The following is a 14,677-nucleotide window of genomic DNA, read 5'->3' as shown; positions in this document are numbered from 1 at the left end:
AACATCAGGTTTTGTCTAAGTGCAATATGTTTTGTATATGATATACCAGTCACTAACATGTGAACTTGGGTATTGTTAGTTAGTAAACAATGATTCCACAAAGTTGTTGATGTGAATAGCTATATACATTTTGTCTACTAAGAAATGTACTTTTAATATGAATGTTTTTTCTTGGTCTAATTCATGGTGTATGAGTATTATTAGTCATTATATGTCTTTGTTAAGTACAACACAATGTGAAAGTTCACATATGTATATCATATGTTCACCTTGCCAACACATATTGGGGATATATGTAGCTTTTCTACATTTTATTTTGCAAAAAATCAAAACAAATTATTTCAAAAAAAAAGAAAGAAAAGAAAATGTAAAGAAACTACAAAATTACAAATTTCATAGAACAAATCACCTTTTTATTGACAAATTGTATCAAAATATGAAAATTCACATTAAGAAGCTTGCACTAATAAGTACACCCACACATAAACTACTAAATTGTTCACTAATGCAAATGTATGTAACATTCACAACAGTATGTTATTTATCTAAAACAAATTGTGCACCATAAATATTCACAAGTCAACATAATATTCACAACAATATCCAACACACGAACCAATAGAACTCTATATTTGATCTTTACACAACTTTAATTATAGCTGCCCATTTTTTTACATCTACCATACCTCAAATCTATTCAAAAACATATATCATATTCCACCCATCAACACATAATGTGTATATATGTAACAAGATAACATTTTATTTTTCTAAAACTGATAAACAAACTATTTCATAAATAAAAAAAATAAAAAAAATAAAAAAACTACAAAGTAACAAATTGCATAGAATGAATGAATCCCTTCTTATTGAAAAATTGTATCGAAATACAAAACAAGTACACCAATGTATTAACTAATAAAATGTGTATCCAATGCAAATGTATGTAACGTTCACAATGGTATCTTATTTATCTAAAAAAAAAAAAACACTATAAATGTTCAAAACTGAATGTGAAATTCACAATGTTCATCAATATATCAACCAATAAAACTTTGTATTGGCTCTTTACACGACTTCTGATTGTACTTGCCCATCTTTCCACATCTGCCACATCTGATTTGACTTACTTTTTTCCCTCGAGATGCTATTATACTCTTTCTCGGCCTACCAGCTGGCCGTTTTTACAATTGGAGGTAATATGATAAAATCGCTAAAAGAAAAAGCTGGTTTCTCCACAGATGGTATTGGGAAAATAGCTGTTGCATATGCTTCCCTATAATTCTCTACATGAAAATATTTTTCAACACAATCATTAAGATAATATGCACTCCTTTGGATAGCCGCAACAGCATGTTCACAAGGAAATCCTTTTAACTTCTACTAGTAACAAGAACAAACACGGCGTCCAATAACAACTGTAACTGATGGAAACGAATGCACCTCGAACACATCATCATTAGCTTTACTCATATTCCATGACCTATTAGTATTGAATGAATCTTGGAGGTTAGTCTCAAAGGTAAGGCGAATAATTCCATTCCACTTGTTTGCAATCTCCCTTCGCTCTGACATTTGACACATTATTTGATTCCGGACAGTATCAACCAATTTTGTTATTGGAAGATTTTGTGCTCTTTTGATCCAATTGTTGAATGATTCAGCAGCATTGGATATCATCTCACCATATTGTTGTCCCCTAACACATGACAGCAAAAATTGTCACATTTTAATGCCATATATGACATTTCACATTGTTATAACAACACAAAAATATAAACAATGTACATATAACTATTATTATATTCCATGAAACACACAATTGTACACACTTTACCTAAAGTAAGCATTTGCCCAATGTTCAAGTTCCAACCCTAGCAATAAGTTATATGCTTGTTGCTTCCCCTCACTCTTCAACTCTTCTAGTAACGCATGAAAACCCGTCATAGTAGGTTCATATGCACAATCACCCAACTTCCCTATTAAGTGTTCTTTGAAACCATTCTTCATACCCTTCAACTTGTCTCTAAAATTATTCTGTAGGTGTTGTAAACACCATCCATGATATGCTGATGGAAATGCCTTTGGCATTGCTTCCAAAGGCCCTAGGTTACGATCGGATACATATGTCATGCATCTATCATTAGCAATTACTTTTGACAGTTCATATGGAAACCATGACCAATTCAATTCACTCTCCGAATCAACAATTGCAAAGGCTATTGGAAACAATCCTAAAAACAAAACCAATGTTAACAGTCACAATTGACACACAAAAAGTAAACAAATGTAAAACTTCACATCAAAAAGTTAAACAAACCTTGGTTACCATCTTTAGCTGTTGTTGCAAGTAACTGCCCTTTGTATCTCCCCTTTAGAAATGTTCCATCAAGAAAAAGCAAAGGGCAACAATATTTAAAACCATTTATGCACACAGCGAATGCTACAAAAAACCTTTTAAACTGACTAGTCTTCAAATCATAGTTAATATTGATATGACTTCCCATATTATAACGCTGAACAGCATTACCATGGTCATACGATGTTAAGTAATCACCATACATAGCCTCTCTCGCTTTCTCAACACCTAACGATGCTACATGGTAGCTGATATCAAGTCCATAGTTTGTCTTGAAAGTATATGCCACATCAGTGGGGCACTTTAGTGGTTTGTCCCTAACACGCTTAGATACAACATTTGACACCAAATTAGAGCTGAGCCTTGGATTTTTTGAAGTACGAACATCAGCACCACAACTATGTATCTTAGTCCATCTCTTAAGGTAGAAAAATTGGTTTGCTTTTGGGCTCTACCATGCATAGACCACAAACATCCCCTATCATCTCTATGTGAACATACAACAATAATTCGTTCCGAATCGTTCACCCACATTACACTGTATATTTGCATAAAACAGTACGAAACTCAAATGCTCCTCCTGTAAAACATTAACCAACATGCATAATACCATTTGCCCAAACTGAAGACAATAAAACCTTCTCACTGTGCGCACAGTATCTACAAAGCAAATTTGTTTGATCCTCATCTTCAATGCATGGATTTGCTAAACTACTATGTCTATCAGTGCCCAATTTTTGGTCAACAACAACATCAATTCTTTCAACTCCAATTGATTTACCAAGCAATAACATGTTTTGCAATTCCTCATTGTTATCCAAATGACAATTCTTATACCTCGGCAGTTAGTAAAACATAGGGGCAGTCAGTAAAACATAGTGATTGAATCAGCAGACAAATCACACCATTTGTTGCACACACATTTCACTAACTAGTCAAAGGAAAATGATTGAACCACATTTATCACAAACATGTTTGACCTATAGCAGCACAACAACATGAAAAAATCTATTTGTCTTGTATCACTCTACAAAATCATCAATAGTACATAAAATAATTTGAATATTCAATCGCATTCATATGTGTGAAGATTTGTTAACAAAATGAAATGTATCAGGATTTTTAAATAGTTCAAATATTCACATCATACAAAAAAAGCACTGCCTCCTCAACAAACAATCATAAGTCCTACATTTATCATCATACACACCACATACAACAAATTTTAAGCTCACAGTATACACACATTCATACAATTTTAATTATAAAATTCATATATTGATAGCGTGAACTTCCAGTTCACTAAATGCTTAACAACAGCTTGTTCAAATACTGATGCAACAAAACTTCATCATTCAAAATTTCACATGAACACAATGATTTCATCACAATAACGAATCAATCACTAATTGCATGACATAAACATCACGTAATCAATTGATGATAAACGATGAAGAACGACGAAGAACAATGAAGAACAGAACAAATCACAACAGCAATCTAAAACAAAAACTAACCTTCTCTAGAATATCGACTGAAAATCAGACAAAATCGCAAATTGCAAATCGAAATCGCACAAAACCTAGAGTTTCAATAATCGCAAAATCGCTCCCAATCTATAGCTTCAGAAACTAGCAAATCGCAAATGGCAAAGAGAAATCAGAAATTGCAAAGAATTTAGAATCCAAACACAGATCGTAGACTTCCTAAAAATGATATTCAAACAACAAGTTATATATATATATATATATAAGGGTAAAATGGTCAAAAAAATATATAATAAAACTGAAAACAGTACCTTTGGGTCTAAAAGTGTAAACTTTAGGATTTAACAAAATAAAAATAAAAAACATGGACTGATTGGTATAGAAGTATCTGAAATAGGATTTTCTGGTAATTTTTCTCTTTTTTAAAGGCCCTCTTATTAAGATTATATAAGATAAATGATTTATAGTATTTTTATAATAGTTGGGATCCTTTAACATTTTCATAGAGAAAATCAACTCAGAAAAATTTTCATCTAATTTAGAGAAATTTTGGCCTGACACAAAAAAAATTTCAATTTACACAAAGAGATTTATTTAATTTCAAAGAAAAATTTTAAAATTTATCCGATATAATGACAAAAAAATTTCGGCGATCATAACTAATAAAAAAAATAGAAAATGCTATGAACCCAAATAATTTATCAAATTTAAACCATTCACATGAGTGTAAGATCCATACAAATCCACATATGTATGGGTTTCACAGCCATGTGAGAATTCAAATGGGTGTAAGACCCATCCAAACCCACATACCTATGAGCTCACAGTCATAAGGTTTGGCAAAAAATTTAATAGGTTATTTGAATAAATACTGTTAGAGATCACAAAAATATTGTTAAAATTTCTATCAAATATTTTATATGGATGTAAGATCATAATATAAATCCCACATTATGTGAGATATTTTTTAAAAATTTTGATAAAATTTGTGGGCTCTCTAGCATTTTTATATTTGAATTTCCCTAGCCTACCTTGAAAAAAAGAGAGAAAATTATCTTCTACCTCTAATAGCATACAGGGATGTTCCTAATTTAAATTTTCCCAAACAGAAATTGGTTGTGGGCAGGCCCCAAAATGGGTGCAATCAGAAGAGCGACGACGAACATGATCCTCAGAGATATCTTCCGTCCTTCCCTCAGATCACTGTCACTGTCCTTGGGATCTGCCCGCATGTTCCGAACCTCGCTGCCGAGCTTGAGTGCGCCCCTCCGCCTCATGTGCCGGAGTATCGGCTCCTGCCCCGTCCGTTGCGCCGCCCTGGATTCCGGCGACGGCGGCAAGAAGGCTCCGGCACGGCTGTCTCAGATTCAGCAACTCATGCTGGATGCCGAAGAGAGAGCTGCTTCTGCCGGCAACGAACCGATTCCCAAAATCAAATTAGGTAGGTTTCTTCAAAACACTCCTTTGACTCTTGTTTTCACTTTTCAGTATGAAATTAACACTAATAATTACTTATTTTATTGCATTATGTTGATTATGGAATTCAATTTGTTTTTGTTGTTGCTCTTGAGTTTTGTACAATTTTTGTGGTACGTGTTGTTTTGAAGATTTGGTAACGTGAGTAGGAGATGATGGAATAAATTGATGTTGTTATTGGCTAAGCCATGGGAACTGATTCTAGATCTGAATTATAGGTTCATAAAAATGATTTTACTGCTATGAAAACATAACTTTGCCATTTATAACTTAAGGTTGCACACTATAACTCCCCCATTCATAACTTTCACATAAATTAAAAAAAAAAAAATCGTATCTTTACTACAAAGATCGTAACTTTTTTTTTTTTTACATTGTAGAATTTCCCGTTACTGTATGATGTAATCATAATTTATAGTAACATACCTCCTAAGAAGCATGGACATAACATGGACACACATGTTAATCATGAAAACAGTGCAGGACCCACACAAAATATTAAGACATACCTGCAAACAACACTGCTAAGCTAAACAACAAAACCATATTAATATGTAGTTTTATGCTCTCCAACATTAGATTAAGTGGGAAACCTTGGTATCATGTTTCAAATGTGAACCCTCATTTTCTTTCTCAACTTAATATGCAAGTGTAACAAATCCTGCTAATAGGCTAGTCTTCTAGATCAATAAATTTTTTTCCCTAATAGTCTCCTAACAAATGCATAGGCACACCAGTTGTCAATTAGTGGCATGATCACTGGAGTATACGCTATTCCATTTTCTGTTACTCCATTATTGTCATCTCTTTTTGTCCACAAATACCTTGAAGTGGAAGTCTACTTCCAGAAAATGTATCTGGATTCCGTATAAGCTATTGATCTTCCTCTTCTTCAAAGATCTTGTTCATAGGTGCCCTTCTTTTCCATTACTTTCCCTGCCTTTTTCTCTCTTTACTTTTTTTTTTCCCCCATATTTCCTTCCTACCAACACCATTTATTGGCAACTTTTGTAGGACTTAACATGCATTAACATATTGCTTGTTGCATATTAGGCTACTTGGTTATTTAGTGAATATGTATACCTCAATGCCATTTTAATTGAATTTAGCTGTTATGGAGCCCCCACCCCCTGATCGCATCACTGGTCTTTGCTAATGAAAGGCAAAATGTTTAAAAGAGCTACTTTGCATTCCTTAGTGTCTTTTGTATCTACAACGTGCTTTTTCTGGTGAGTCTGCTGTTGAGTCCAGAGTAAACCAACCAAACCAAACCAAACCATGCAAAGCCTTAAGTCTCATCAAATGGGGTCGGTTACATAAATTTTCCTTCTCCACGCAGCTCTATCAAAGGCCATTTCATTAGTCAAATTAAGTAAATCCATATATCTATTTACAACACTAACCAACGTTAATCTAGATTTACTCGGTCCCCTAACACTTCTATCTACCATCACTGCATTGCATCTCTTCACTATTGCCTCTATTAGTCTCCGTTGAATATGACCAAACCATCTTAATCGATTCTCTCTCAACTTATCTTCTATCGGTGCTACTCCTACCCATTTCCGAATACACTTATTCCTAATTCTGTCTTGTCTAGTTTTGCCGCACATTCACCTCAGTATTCTTATCTCAGCAACGCTCATCTTATCAACATATTGTTTCTTGATTGTCCAACTATCCGTCCCATACAACATCGTTGGTCTAATAACCGTTCTATAGAACTTACTTTTTAGTCTAGTGGGTATTCGTTTATCGCATAGTATCCCAGACGCACTTCTCCACTTAAGCCATCCCGCCTTAATCCTATGGGCTACATCCGCATCAATCTCCCCTACCGCTGTGATAATCGATGCTAAATAACGAAAATGTTCACTCTTAGGTAGTTCTTGGTTCTCATTCTTCACTTCTCCTTTACTTTCATTGTTACTGTTATTAAATTTGCACTCCATATACTCTGTCTTAGTTCTGCTTATCCTGAATCCTTTAGATTCAAGTGTTTTTCTCCAAATCTCCAATTTTGTGTTCACTCCTCCTCTAGTCTCATTTACTAACACGATATCATCTGCAAAAAGCATACACCATGACACGTCATCCTAAATCTTTCTCGTCAACTCATCCATAACTAAAGCAAAAAGATAAGGGCTTGTGGTAGATCCTTGGTGTAACCTTACAGTGATAGGAAATTCATTTGTCTCTCCAGCAGATAATCTAATAGTGGTCACCACCCTTTCATACATGTCCCTAATCACATCAATGTAATCTTTTATCGCCCATTTTTTCTCTAACACCCACCATATTATATCTCGAGGCACTCCATCACATGTTTTCTTAAGATTGATAAACATCATATGAATGCCTCTTTTCTTTTCTCTATATTTTTCTATTACTCTCCTCAATAGATAGATCGCTTCCATTGTTGACCTGCCAGGTATAAATCAAAATTGATTCTTTGACACCTTTGTCATATCTTGCAATTGGCATTCCATCACCCTCTCCAACACTTTCATTATATGGCACATTAGCTGAGTCCAGAGTGCTGAAGCTAAAAATGAGCCTTGAGAGTGGAGGCCCTTCTTGATTGGTAACTTAAACTTATTTTGATATCTCATGTTAATACACTTTTTGTAATGATTCTATTCACTTTTCATGAAGGTTATACTTTCATTACTTATTGAACATTTGAGGTCTTCTGTTAAAGAGGGAAGCATAAGTAGGGTCTCTATGTGAAGAGAATGAAATCTTCTTTCTGTATATTTCTAGTGGAAACAATGTCTTACATGGGAACTGTAGTTGTTTAGCCTCCTGCATTTCCATCAACCACTCTTATATATGAAGCATTGGTGGAATGCCACCATGTTGGGCTCCATTTTGACTTGATAAAGATCTTGCTTCTCTCCGTAGTAAATGTATCTCTCTTAATTCTGTGATTTACTGTCAAAGAAAGAGAAAAAAAGTGTTGGTAAAAATTGAAAGAGATGTCTAGTTTTCTTTTAGGATTATAGGACAGTCAGTCATATATTATATTTCTGGAAATATCTGCTGGAGACTGTTTATTTTCTGAAATTCAAATTATTCCACACATCTATGGTAAAGCAGTATGTTTTATATTCCAATATCTTTTATATTTTGTGTCTTTCAGACCATGTTACAGTGAACTTTGCGAGAAGTGGTGGGCCTGGTGGTCAAAATGTCAATAAAGGTTTGACAATTTTTTTTGTCTTTCACAATTGAGCAAAGTTCTGCTTCCTTTCCTTTTAATTGTGATGCTGTTCCATTTGTGCTGCTATTTATTCAAGATTATTTTTGTTTATAATTTTTATATATTACAGTGAACACCAAGGTGGACATGCGGTTCAATGTTAAAAATGCCTATTGGTTAAGTGAGAGGGTCAGGGAGAGGATTATCCAAATGGTTAGTTACTCAAAACTCCTTATCATGTGCTATATATTAGACAATGTGATTTATAATAAATATTTTGTGAGAAGTGAGAACTGGAGTTGGCAGCCATCCTCCTTGCCCTAGCCTTGGGTTTTCAGGGCACATAATAGAAGATCCACACAACCTAAGTGGGTTTTGGATGGGAGATTTGCTCTGCCAGAAATGATTTATTCTATGCTTTCTTTTTTGGGAGGTAACTGTGGTTTTATAATAAAACTAAAAATGTGCAATATCAAGAGGAGCATTTCCCTTTGTAAAAAAAGAACTAAGAATCTGCTTTGACAAGGATACCACAAACACCCATAAACCTCAATTACAAGGATGAAAGCTGATACATCAATAAAACTATGGCCCTGCTTCCATGAATATTCCATCTAAGAGTTAGGGTTGAATGCTTGCTACCTAGTTCTTGGAACTTCTCCATCTCACTGCTCTTACTATAACCATATTGTTAGGTTGTTTAGAAATCTTCCAATTCCTGTTTTCCCCTCTAAAGATGCTTTGACTTCTTTCATTGTATATATGACATTGGTGCTGCCAGTGCAATCTTTTTTGACTTCATAATCAGTCATGCACCCTTAGGATTGGTCTGCTCTACTTCATATTGACAATGCCTTATTTTCTCTGATTGGAGCTCTGATTCAACAATATTTGTGGAGCATTTGCAACATATCAACGCTTAAAAATACATAATTAACAGATAAAGCAAATGCTGCAGATGACACGATGCAATCAGTTACTGCGTAAATACCTCATTCACCACCCTATCCCTTGTACTTTGTCTATTTAAGCAAATGCTGCACATGACATGGCGCAATCAGTTGCTGTAGAAATATTTCACTCACCATCCTATCCTTATACGTCACAAGATAAAAGGAGCATTTTGGGATAGCTTGAGTTGTACCAGATGAGAAACGATGGCACAGTATAAGTTATTCTATTTTGTAAAAGAATGGTGTAATTGAAACTCCTTGCTACGTAATATACCACATTGTTTAGATAAATATGGACCCAACATAATTTTGGCTGGTTGTATGATTGGTCATCTTGAGAGGATAACATAATTCAAGATGTCCTTGGTTTCGATAATGTGGATCTAATTCACCTGCTGCAGTATCTCTACTACCAATATATTTAGACTCTTTCCTCCTATTTATCTTTCCCTTGCCATGCTTCGTAACTTGCTAGAGATTTTTTCAATTTAGCTACGCCTTTTATTGTTTGGGAACAGTCAAGAATGTTGTCCTTTTCTCTGTAATTTTTTCGTTTGAGAATACTTTTTCTATTGTTGTTGTTATCCTTTATGACTTTTCTTGTTCTGAACAGGAAAAGAATCGGATCAACAAATACGGGGAGCTTGTGATTTCTTCAACAAAGACCAGAACACAAAAGTTAACTTTTGCCCACTACTCCTTTCTGTTACCCATTTTGATTATATATTACCAAACCAATTGGTTTTATGTTTCTTGTACAGGGGTAACATTGAAGATGCTTTGGAGAAACTACAGGTACAAATAAGGAAACTACAGGTAGTAATGGGTGCATGTGTATTGTACTTTTTAATGCAATATCAATATACATCCACTACTTCGATATGGTTCAAATGGTAACAGATAATATGAAGTGTTGAACCTAATTTTTTGGCACATTGTTCAAGTCAACATCCTAATTGTTCATATTTCAATAAGTTCATGCTGCTAGTAATTCATGTTCTGGCCATTGACAGATGTGCTGTCAATAATCTTCATAGTTGATGTTTTGGTGATCTCACTTGTTTGTTGACATAGTTTTCCGGAATTGAATGAATCAGGCGATTATTGATGGTGCTTCATATGTCCCACCACCTCCTTCAGAAGAGCAAGTCAAAAAAATTGCCAAGTTGTAAGAGCTTTTGTCTTTGCAAATTAATTTGAGTCTTGCTGCATGCTATTCTATTGTATTACATTCCTGTTATGTCTGTGCGTAGTGGAGGGCCAAATTAATTATTCATATCATTACTCTTTTGTAAAAGGGCTGCCATTGGAGAGCAGAAAAGGCTGCAAAGCAAGAAGGTTCTTTCACAAAAGAAATCTTTCAGAAGAGGCCGAGACAGTTGGGACTGACCACCAGACTGTTAGGTCTTGTATGCTTACACATGTAAGTTTCACTATTTTCCTCGTGCAGAGTAGACACGTGTAAGTTTCACTACCTCATGTCTCCTTACGTTGTGCTACATCTGGGATTCTCTTGAAGTTGTGTACAGAATTGACAGTTTACATTGACAATGAATATTTTTAGTTTCCGGTAGTTCAAGTAATGTATGTTATTCAATGTTTCACCCCTTGATTTTGACTATTGTATTTTCAACGTTTGCTGGTTTATGATGTATGTGCGTGGGCATGTGTTTTGGTTAGCAAGGAAATATTCGAACATATGTTCTGTTGGAAATCTCATTGTAAAGTGTTTGGTTGCTTTTGGTATAGTTTTCTAATTATGATTTGAGAATAGGAGTTGTATTTTGAGTTTGTGAGTTCTGAGTGTGGAAAATTTGTTTGGTGAAAAAGTTTTGAATTGGGTGGAAATTTTTTGATGTGACATGATATTTGATACAAAAACTTACAATTTATAACCAAACACACAACTCAAAATTCTATTAAAGCTTATAAAAAATTTTAAAAAATTCGAAAAATATTTTTTGTTGAATATATAAAAATTAACGTGTCAATTGCAAAAAAAAAAAAAAAAAAAAAAAAAAAGATTCACTGTGCCGGTCAACCGGCCTGACGACCGGTTAGTCTAAATTTTCCTATCTTCGACTGAGTTTTCAAAAGTGAACATAAAATTAATTTTTAAAAGCTGCAAACAAACACAATAGGCAAATCATAGGGTGGAACTAAAGTTCCAAAACCGTTCCAAACACAGCCTTTGATTTTTTTATAAAAACTATCAACTCATCAGAACCCAAATTTTCATTTGTGAAAATCTTCAGAAAAAGAGTGATGGTGCTTAACCATGCATGTGTGTGTGTGTGTGTGTGTGTGTGTGAGAGAGAGAGAGAGAGAGAGAGAGAGAGAGAGAGAGAGCATATGACATGATTTCTACTTCATATTCTTTAGAAATCATCTTTACAAATCATGTTCTTATGTCTGCAAGAGGAAGAAGGAAAAAACTAATTACTAACTGAAAACCTTTTAATTTACATACTGAATCAAAAAAAGATTTGTATAATCCCTTTGTGATGGTTCTATATAATTCCAATCCCTGAACCCTAGACTTAAATTGATCATTGACTCAACCACTAGATTAGAAGAGGATAGGCTATACATCTTGTCTCACTTCCTGATTACATGCTCCTCGCCAGATTTGAGATCGATGTGCTTGAACCATCGGCTTCCACCCTTGCCTGAACTTGAACTTGCCCCGCTAGTTGCCACATGTGCGATGTCTAATCCCTTCCCTACGGGTAGAAACACAGATCGCACTAGTCGACGAGATCCGCCATCAACAACACTACGCCATCTAAAATCCGAAACTGCTCTCGAGCTAGCATTCTTACACACCAAAACGGCGCCCCTGTGACCTAAATTTGCTACTCTCAATATTTTTGCGAAGTCATTCCTCCTACAGTCCACCACCAAGAAATCTATACCTATCAAACCTCCCATCACTTCCTCTGGTTCGCCAACAACAACTTCCGGCGACAGACTAGCCTTTTCCATGGCTTCGATGTACGCTGACCTCGAATCTTCATCTGGAACTATGCATACGTGTCTTCCATCCGTGTGTCGGCTTGCAACAGCAAGGCCAATGCTTGTGGCAATAACTCCACCTCGTGACCATGTTTCTACAATCAATCTTGCATTCCACCCTGCAGCCATGGCTGAAATGAGCTCTGCTACACCCGATTCGTGGAAACGTTCACACTGGATAAACATACAGAGACAGATCAAAAACCAATTCAGATGGAAAAGAAAACACAAAAAACACCAACCTATGTAGGTGAATCATCGTGAAGGTTGGTTTCTTACAGATTTGACAGTATCAATATAAGCTTTCAAAGCCGTCTCTGGAGACCAAACTAGCTTCATCTCTTCCTCTTTTTTCTTCCCTGTTCTGTTCTTTCTTCTTCTTCTTCAAATTGTATTTTGTTTTCCTTGGTTGCAAAGCAAAATGATGATGCTGTGGTGGGTATGTTAAAGATTGGCTTTTTAAATAGAGAAAGTGACCCCCGAGAAAATGGAGGTCTTTTTCATATAGTTGACATATGCATCCGCGCAAATCCAACGTGTGGATTGGGATTACATTACAATGGACTAATCCTGGTTTTTCTAGTTCTGGAATATAATATTCGTTAGGACCTCTTCGTCAGATTAAGGAATACCCAAGCCGTACAAACTTATTCCAAGATTGCTGCCAAGTACCAACCAAAGGACCTAATATGCTGTTTGTGGGCATGTTGAGCTCAGATAACAGCTGTCTGACTTGGAATTAACATAAGATGTACATTCAACCACGAGTCATAATCTTATCATCCAACCATATTGACTTTTGTGATTCTCAGGATTAGGATCATAAATGAGTAGATTCAAGCTGAGTTGTGTAATAAGTTGTTTAAGTATGATTAAATTTGACTTGTTTACATTTTGAGTAGATTCTAAACGAGTGGCTTGAATTTTTGTTGTGTATATGGTAGAGTCAAGCAAAGTAATAAATTGTTCAAGTTTGTCTTAAAAACTTAACGAGTTTTAAATATGTTTAAGTTTAAATTATTTACCTAACGAATTATTCTTAAATGAGCTGAATATAAATCGAGCTTAAATAATTTGGCTCACAGCCAACTCAAGCTAGACGACAAAGGCCCTGTTTGGTAGGGTTTATTTCCAACTTTTAACTTAATTTAAGCTATTTTGATGTGTTTGGTCCAACTTAACAATACAGCTTATAATTTTTTGTAAGTAAAAAAATAACTTATTCTTTAAGTGGAGGAGGAGAAACTTAATTTATAAGTCAAAAATCAGCTTATGTTCACAGTTATTAGCTATAAGCTATTAGATTATAAATTATAATCACTTTCCCACGGCTCTACCAAACGGGCCTAAAGTCTTGCACCGTAGTGATTGTCACGCTAGACAAAAACAAAAAATTATTTTCAGTTTCACATTTCTGAATTTAGATTTTTTACCCCCTCACGCATCACCTACATGGCAAGCTTATCTGATTCTTCACTGAATTTTCATGTTTTTTCTCCTTGTAAATAACAACAACAACAACAACAAAAAACAAAAAAAAAAACCTCAGCAGCTCATTAAAATAGATGAATGATTTGCCAAGTGTTTTAATCGGTGGCTATTTTATACATTTGCTTTGCTCTTTGAATTGGTGATATATTTGACTTTGTCAACTCCACATTTTTCAGCTGTGCCATGATTCAACAAAAATGACTAAAATTTCCATAATCCTTCCCTTTTCTTTTTGAAAATGATGTGAAAAGTTGATATTTATTTTATGAATTATTCAAAAGTTTTGAAATATTTATTTATCAAGTTTACAACTTTTTTTTTTAATTATATTTATTACTAGTAATGGTAGTGGTAGTAGTCTCACAATAGGCAGAGTTGATTTGATCCATCTTTAGTTATTTGGTGCAGTTTATTTAAATTGTTTGTATATATATATCAAAAATGTTTAAGACCCTCTTTCCCCCACACCCTTTGAACCCCTTTGCTTTTGATTGATCTATTTTTCTTCTTTTTCTTTTTTTTTCCTTCTCTCCCAATCCCCAACCCCAACGTGTTTGTGGGGTTGGTGGGGTGGGAGTTTTGAGGGGGTCTTAATCAGTCCTATATATATATATATATATTGTGGGAGTTTTGCGTTAAATTGTTTGCTGTAATTAGTCTATTCATAACTTATTATGTAGAAATAGTTTTAATA

At 34.7% G+C, this 14,677-nt stretch overlaps 3 protein-coding genes across 4 annotated transcripts; 1 reads left to right on the top strand and 2 right to left on the bottom strand.

The window, feature by feature from the left end:
• Positions 1 to 1,233: 1,233 nt before the first annotated feature.
• LOC114262054 (uncharacterized) lies at positions 1,234 to 3,153 on the bottom strand. The gene is made up of 4 exons (XM_028202395.2): positions 2,959 to 3,153; positions 2,321 to 2,810; positions 1,838 to 2,234; positions 1,234 to 1,699 (listed from the first exon to the last, which is right to left on the bottom strand). The coding sequence occupies exons 1-4, from the start codon at positions 3,151 to 3,153 to the stop codon at positions 1,384 to 1,386; spliced, it is 1,398 nt and encodes a 465-aa protein (XP_028058196.2). The 3' UTR covers positions 1,234 to 1,383.
• Positions 3,154 to 4,818: 1,665 nt separating this feature from the next.
• LOC114262043 (uncharacterized) lies at positions 4,819 to 11,191 on the top strand. 2 transcript variants are annotated; one of them, XM_028202382.2, is made up of 7 exons: positions 4,819 to 5,287; positions 8,465 to 8,524; positions 8,655 to 8,737; positions 10,091 to 10,155; positions 10,239 to 10,272; positions 10,575 to 10,645; positions 10,776 to 11,191. In XM_028202382.2, exons 1-7 carry the CDS (start codon positions 4,981 to 4,983, stop codon positions 10,864 to 10,866), a joined length of 711 nt encoding a protein of 236 aa, XP_028058183.1. In that variant the 5' UTR covers positions 4,819 to 4,980; the 3' UTR covers positions 10,867 to 11,191. The 2 variants fall into 2 exon arrangements, with proteins under 2 accessions (XP_028058183.1, XP_028058182.1); XM_028202381.2 differs by having other exon boundaries at positions 10,239 to 10,293.
• Positions 11,192 to 11,830: 639 nt separating this feature from the next.
• LOC114262069 (uncharacterized) lies at positions 11,831 to 13,158 on the bottom strand. The gene is made up of 2 exons (XM_028202408.2): positions 12,772 to 13,158; positions 11,831 to 12,666 (listed from the first exon to the last, which is right to left on the bottom strand). The coding sequence occupies exons 1-2, from the start codon at positions 12,829 to 12,831 to the stop codon at positions 12,076 to 12,078; spliced, it is 651 nt and encodes a 216-aa protein (XP_028058209.2). The 5' UTR covers positions 12,832 to 13,158; the 3' UTR covers positions 11,831 to 12,075.
• Positions 13,159 to 14,677: the final 1,519 nt, after the last annotated feature.

This window comes from Camellia sinensis, chromosome 13 (assembly GCF_055761805.1).
Source record: "Camellia sinensis isolate YWXY chromosome 13, ASM5576180v1, whole genome shotgun sequence".
Classification (NCBI taxonomy): domain Eukaryota; kingdom Viridiplantae; phylum Streptophyta; class Magnoliopsida; order Ericales; family Theaceae; genus Camellia; species Camellia sinensis.
The sequence above is the reverse complement of the archived record's forward strand: the minus strand, read 5'-3'. Positions and strand labels throughout refer to the sequence as shown.

Coding starts and splice junctions, on each gene's coding strand:
- LOC114262054 (XM_028202395.2), bottom strand. CDS start 3,153: ATGTTATTGCTTGGTAAATCAATTGGAGTTGAAAGAATTGATGTTGTT. Junction 2,811..2,958: donor GGGCAAATGGTATTATGCAT/GTTGGTTAATGT, acceptor TATGCATGGTAG/AGCCCAAAAGCAAACCAATT. Junction 2,235..2,320: donor AGCTAAAGATGGTAACCAAG/GTTTGTTTAACT, acceptor TTTTGTTTTTAG/GATTGTTTCCAATAGCCTTT.
- LOC114262043 (XM_028202381.2), top strand. CDS start 4,981: ATGGGTGCAATCAGAAGAGCGACGACGAACATGATCCTCAGAGATATC. Junction 8,738..10,090: donor GGGAGAGGATTATCCAAATG/GTTAGTTACTCA, acceptor TGTTCTGAACAG/GAAAAGAATCGGATCAACAA. Junction 10,646..10,775: donor GTCAAAAAAATTGCCAAGTT/GTAAGAGCTTTT, acceptor CTTTTGTAAAAG/GGCTGCCATTGGAGAGCAGA.
- LOC114262069 (XM_028202408.2), bottom strand. CDS start 12,831: ATGAAGCTAGTTTGGTCTCCAGAGACGGCTTTGAAAGCTTATATTGAT. Junction 12,667..12,771: donor ATATTGATACTGTCAAATCT/GTAAGAAACCAA, acceptor ATGTTTATCCAG/TGTGAACGTTTCCACGAATC.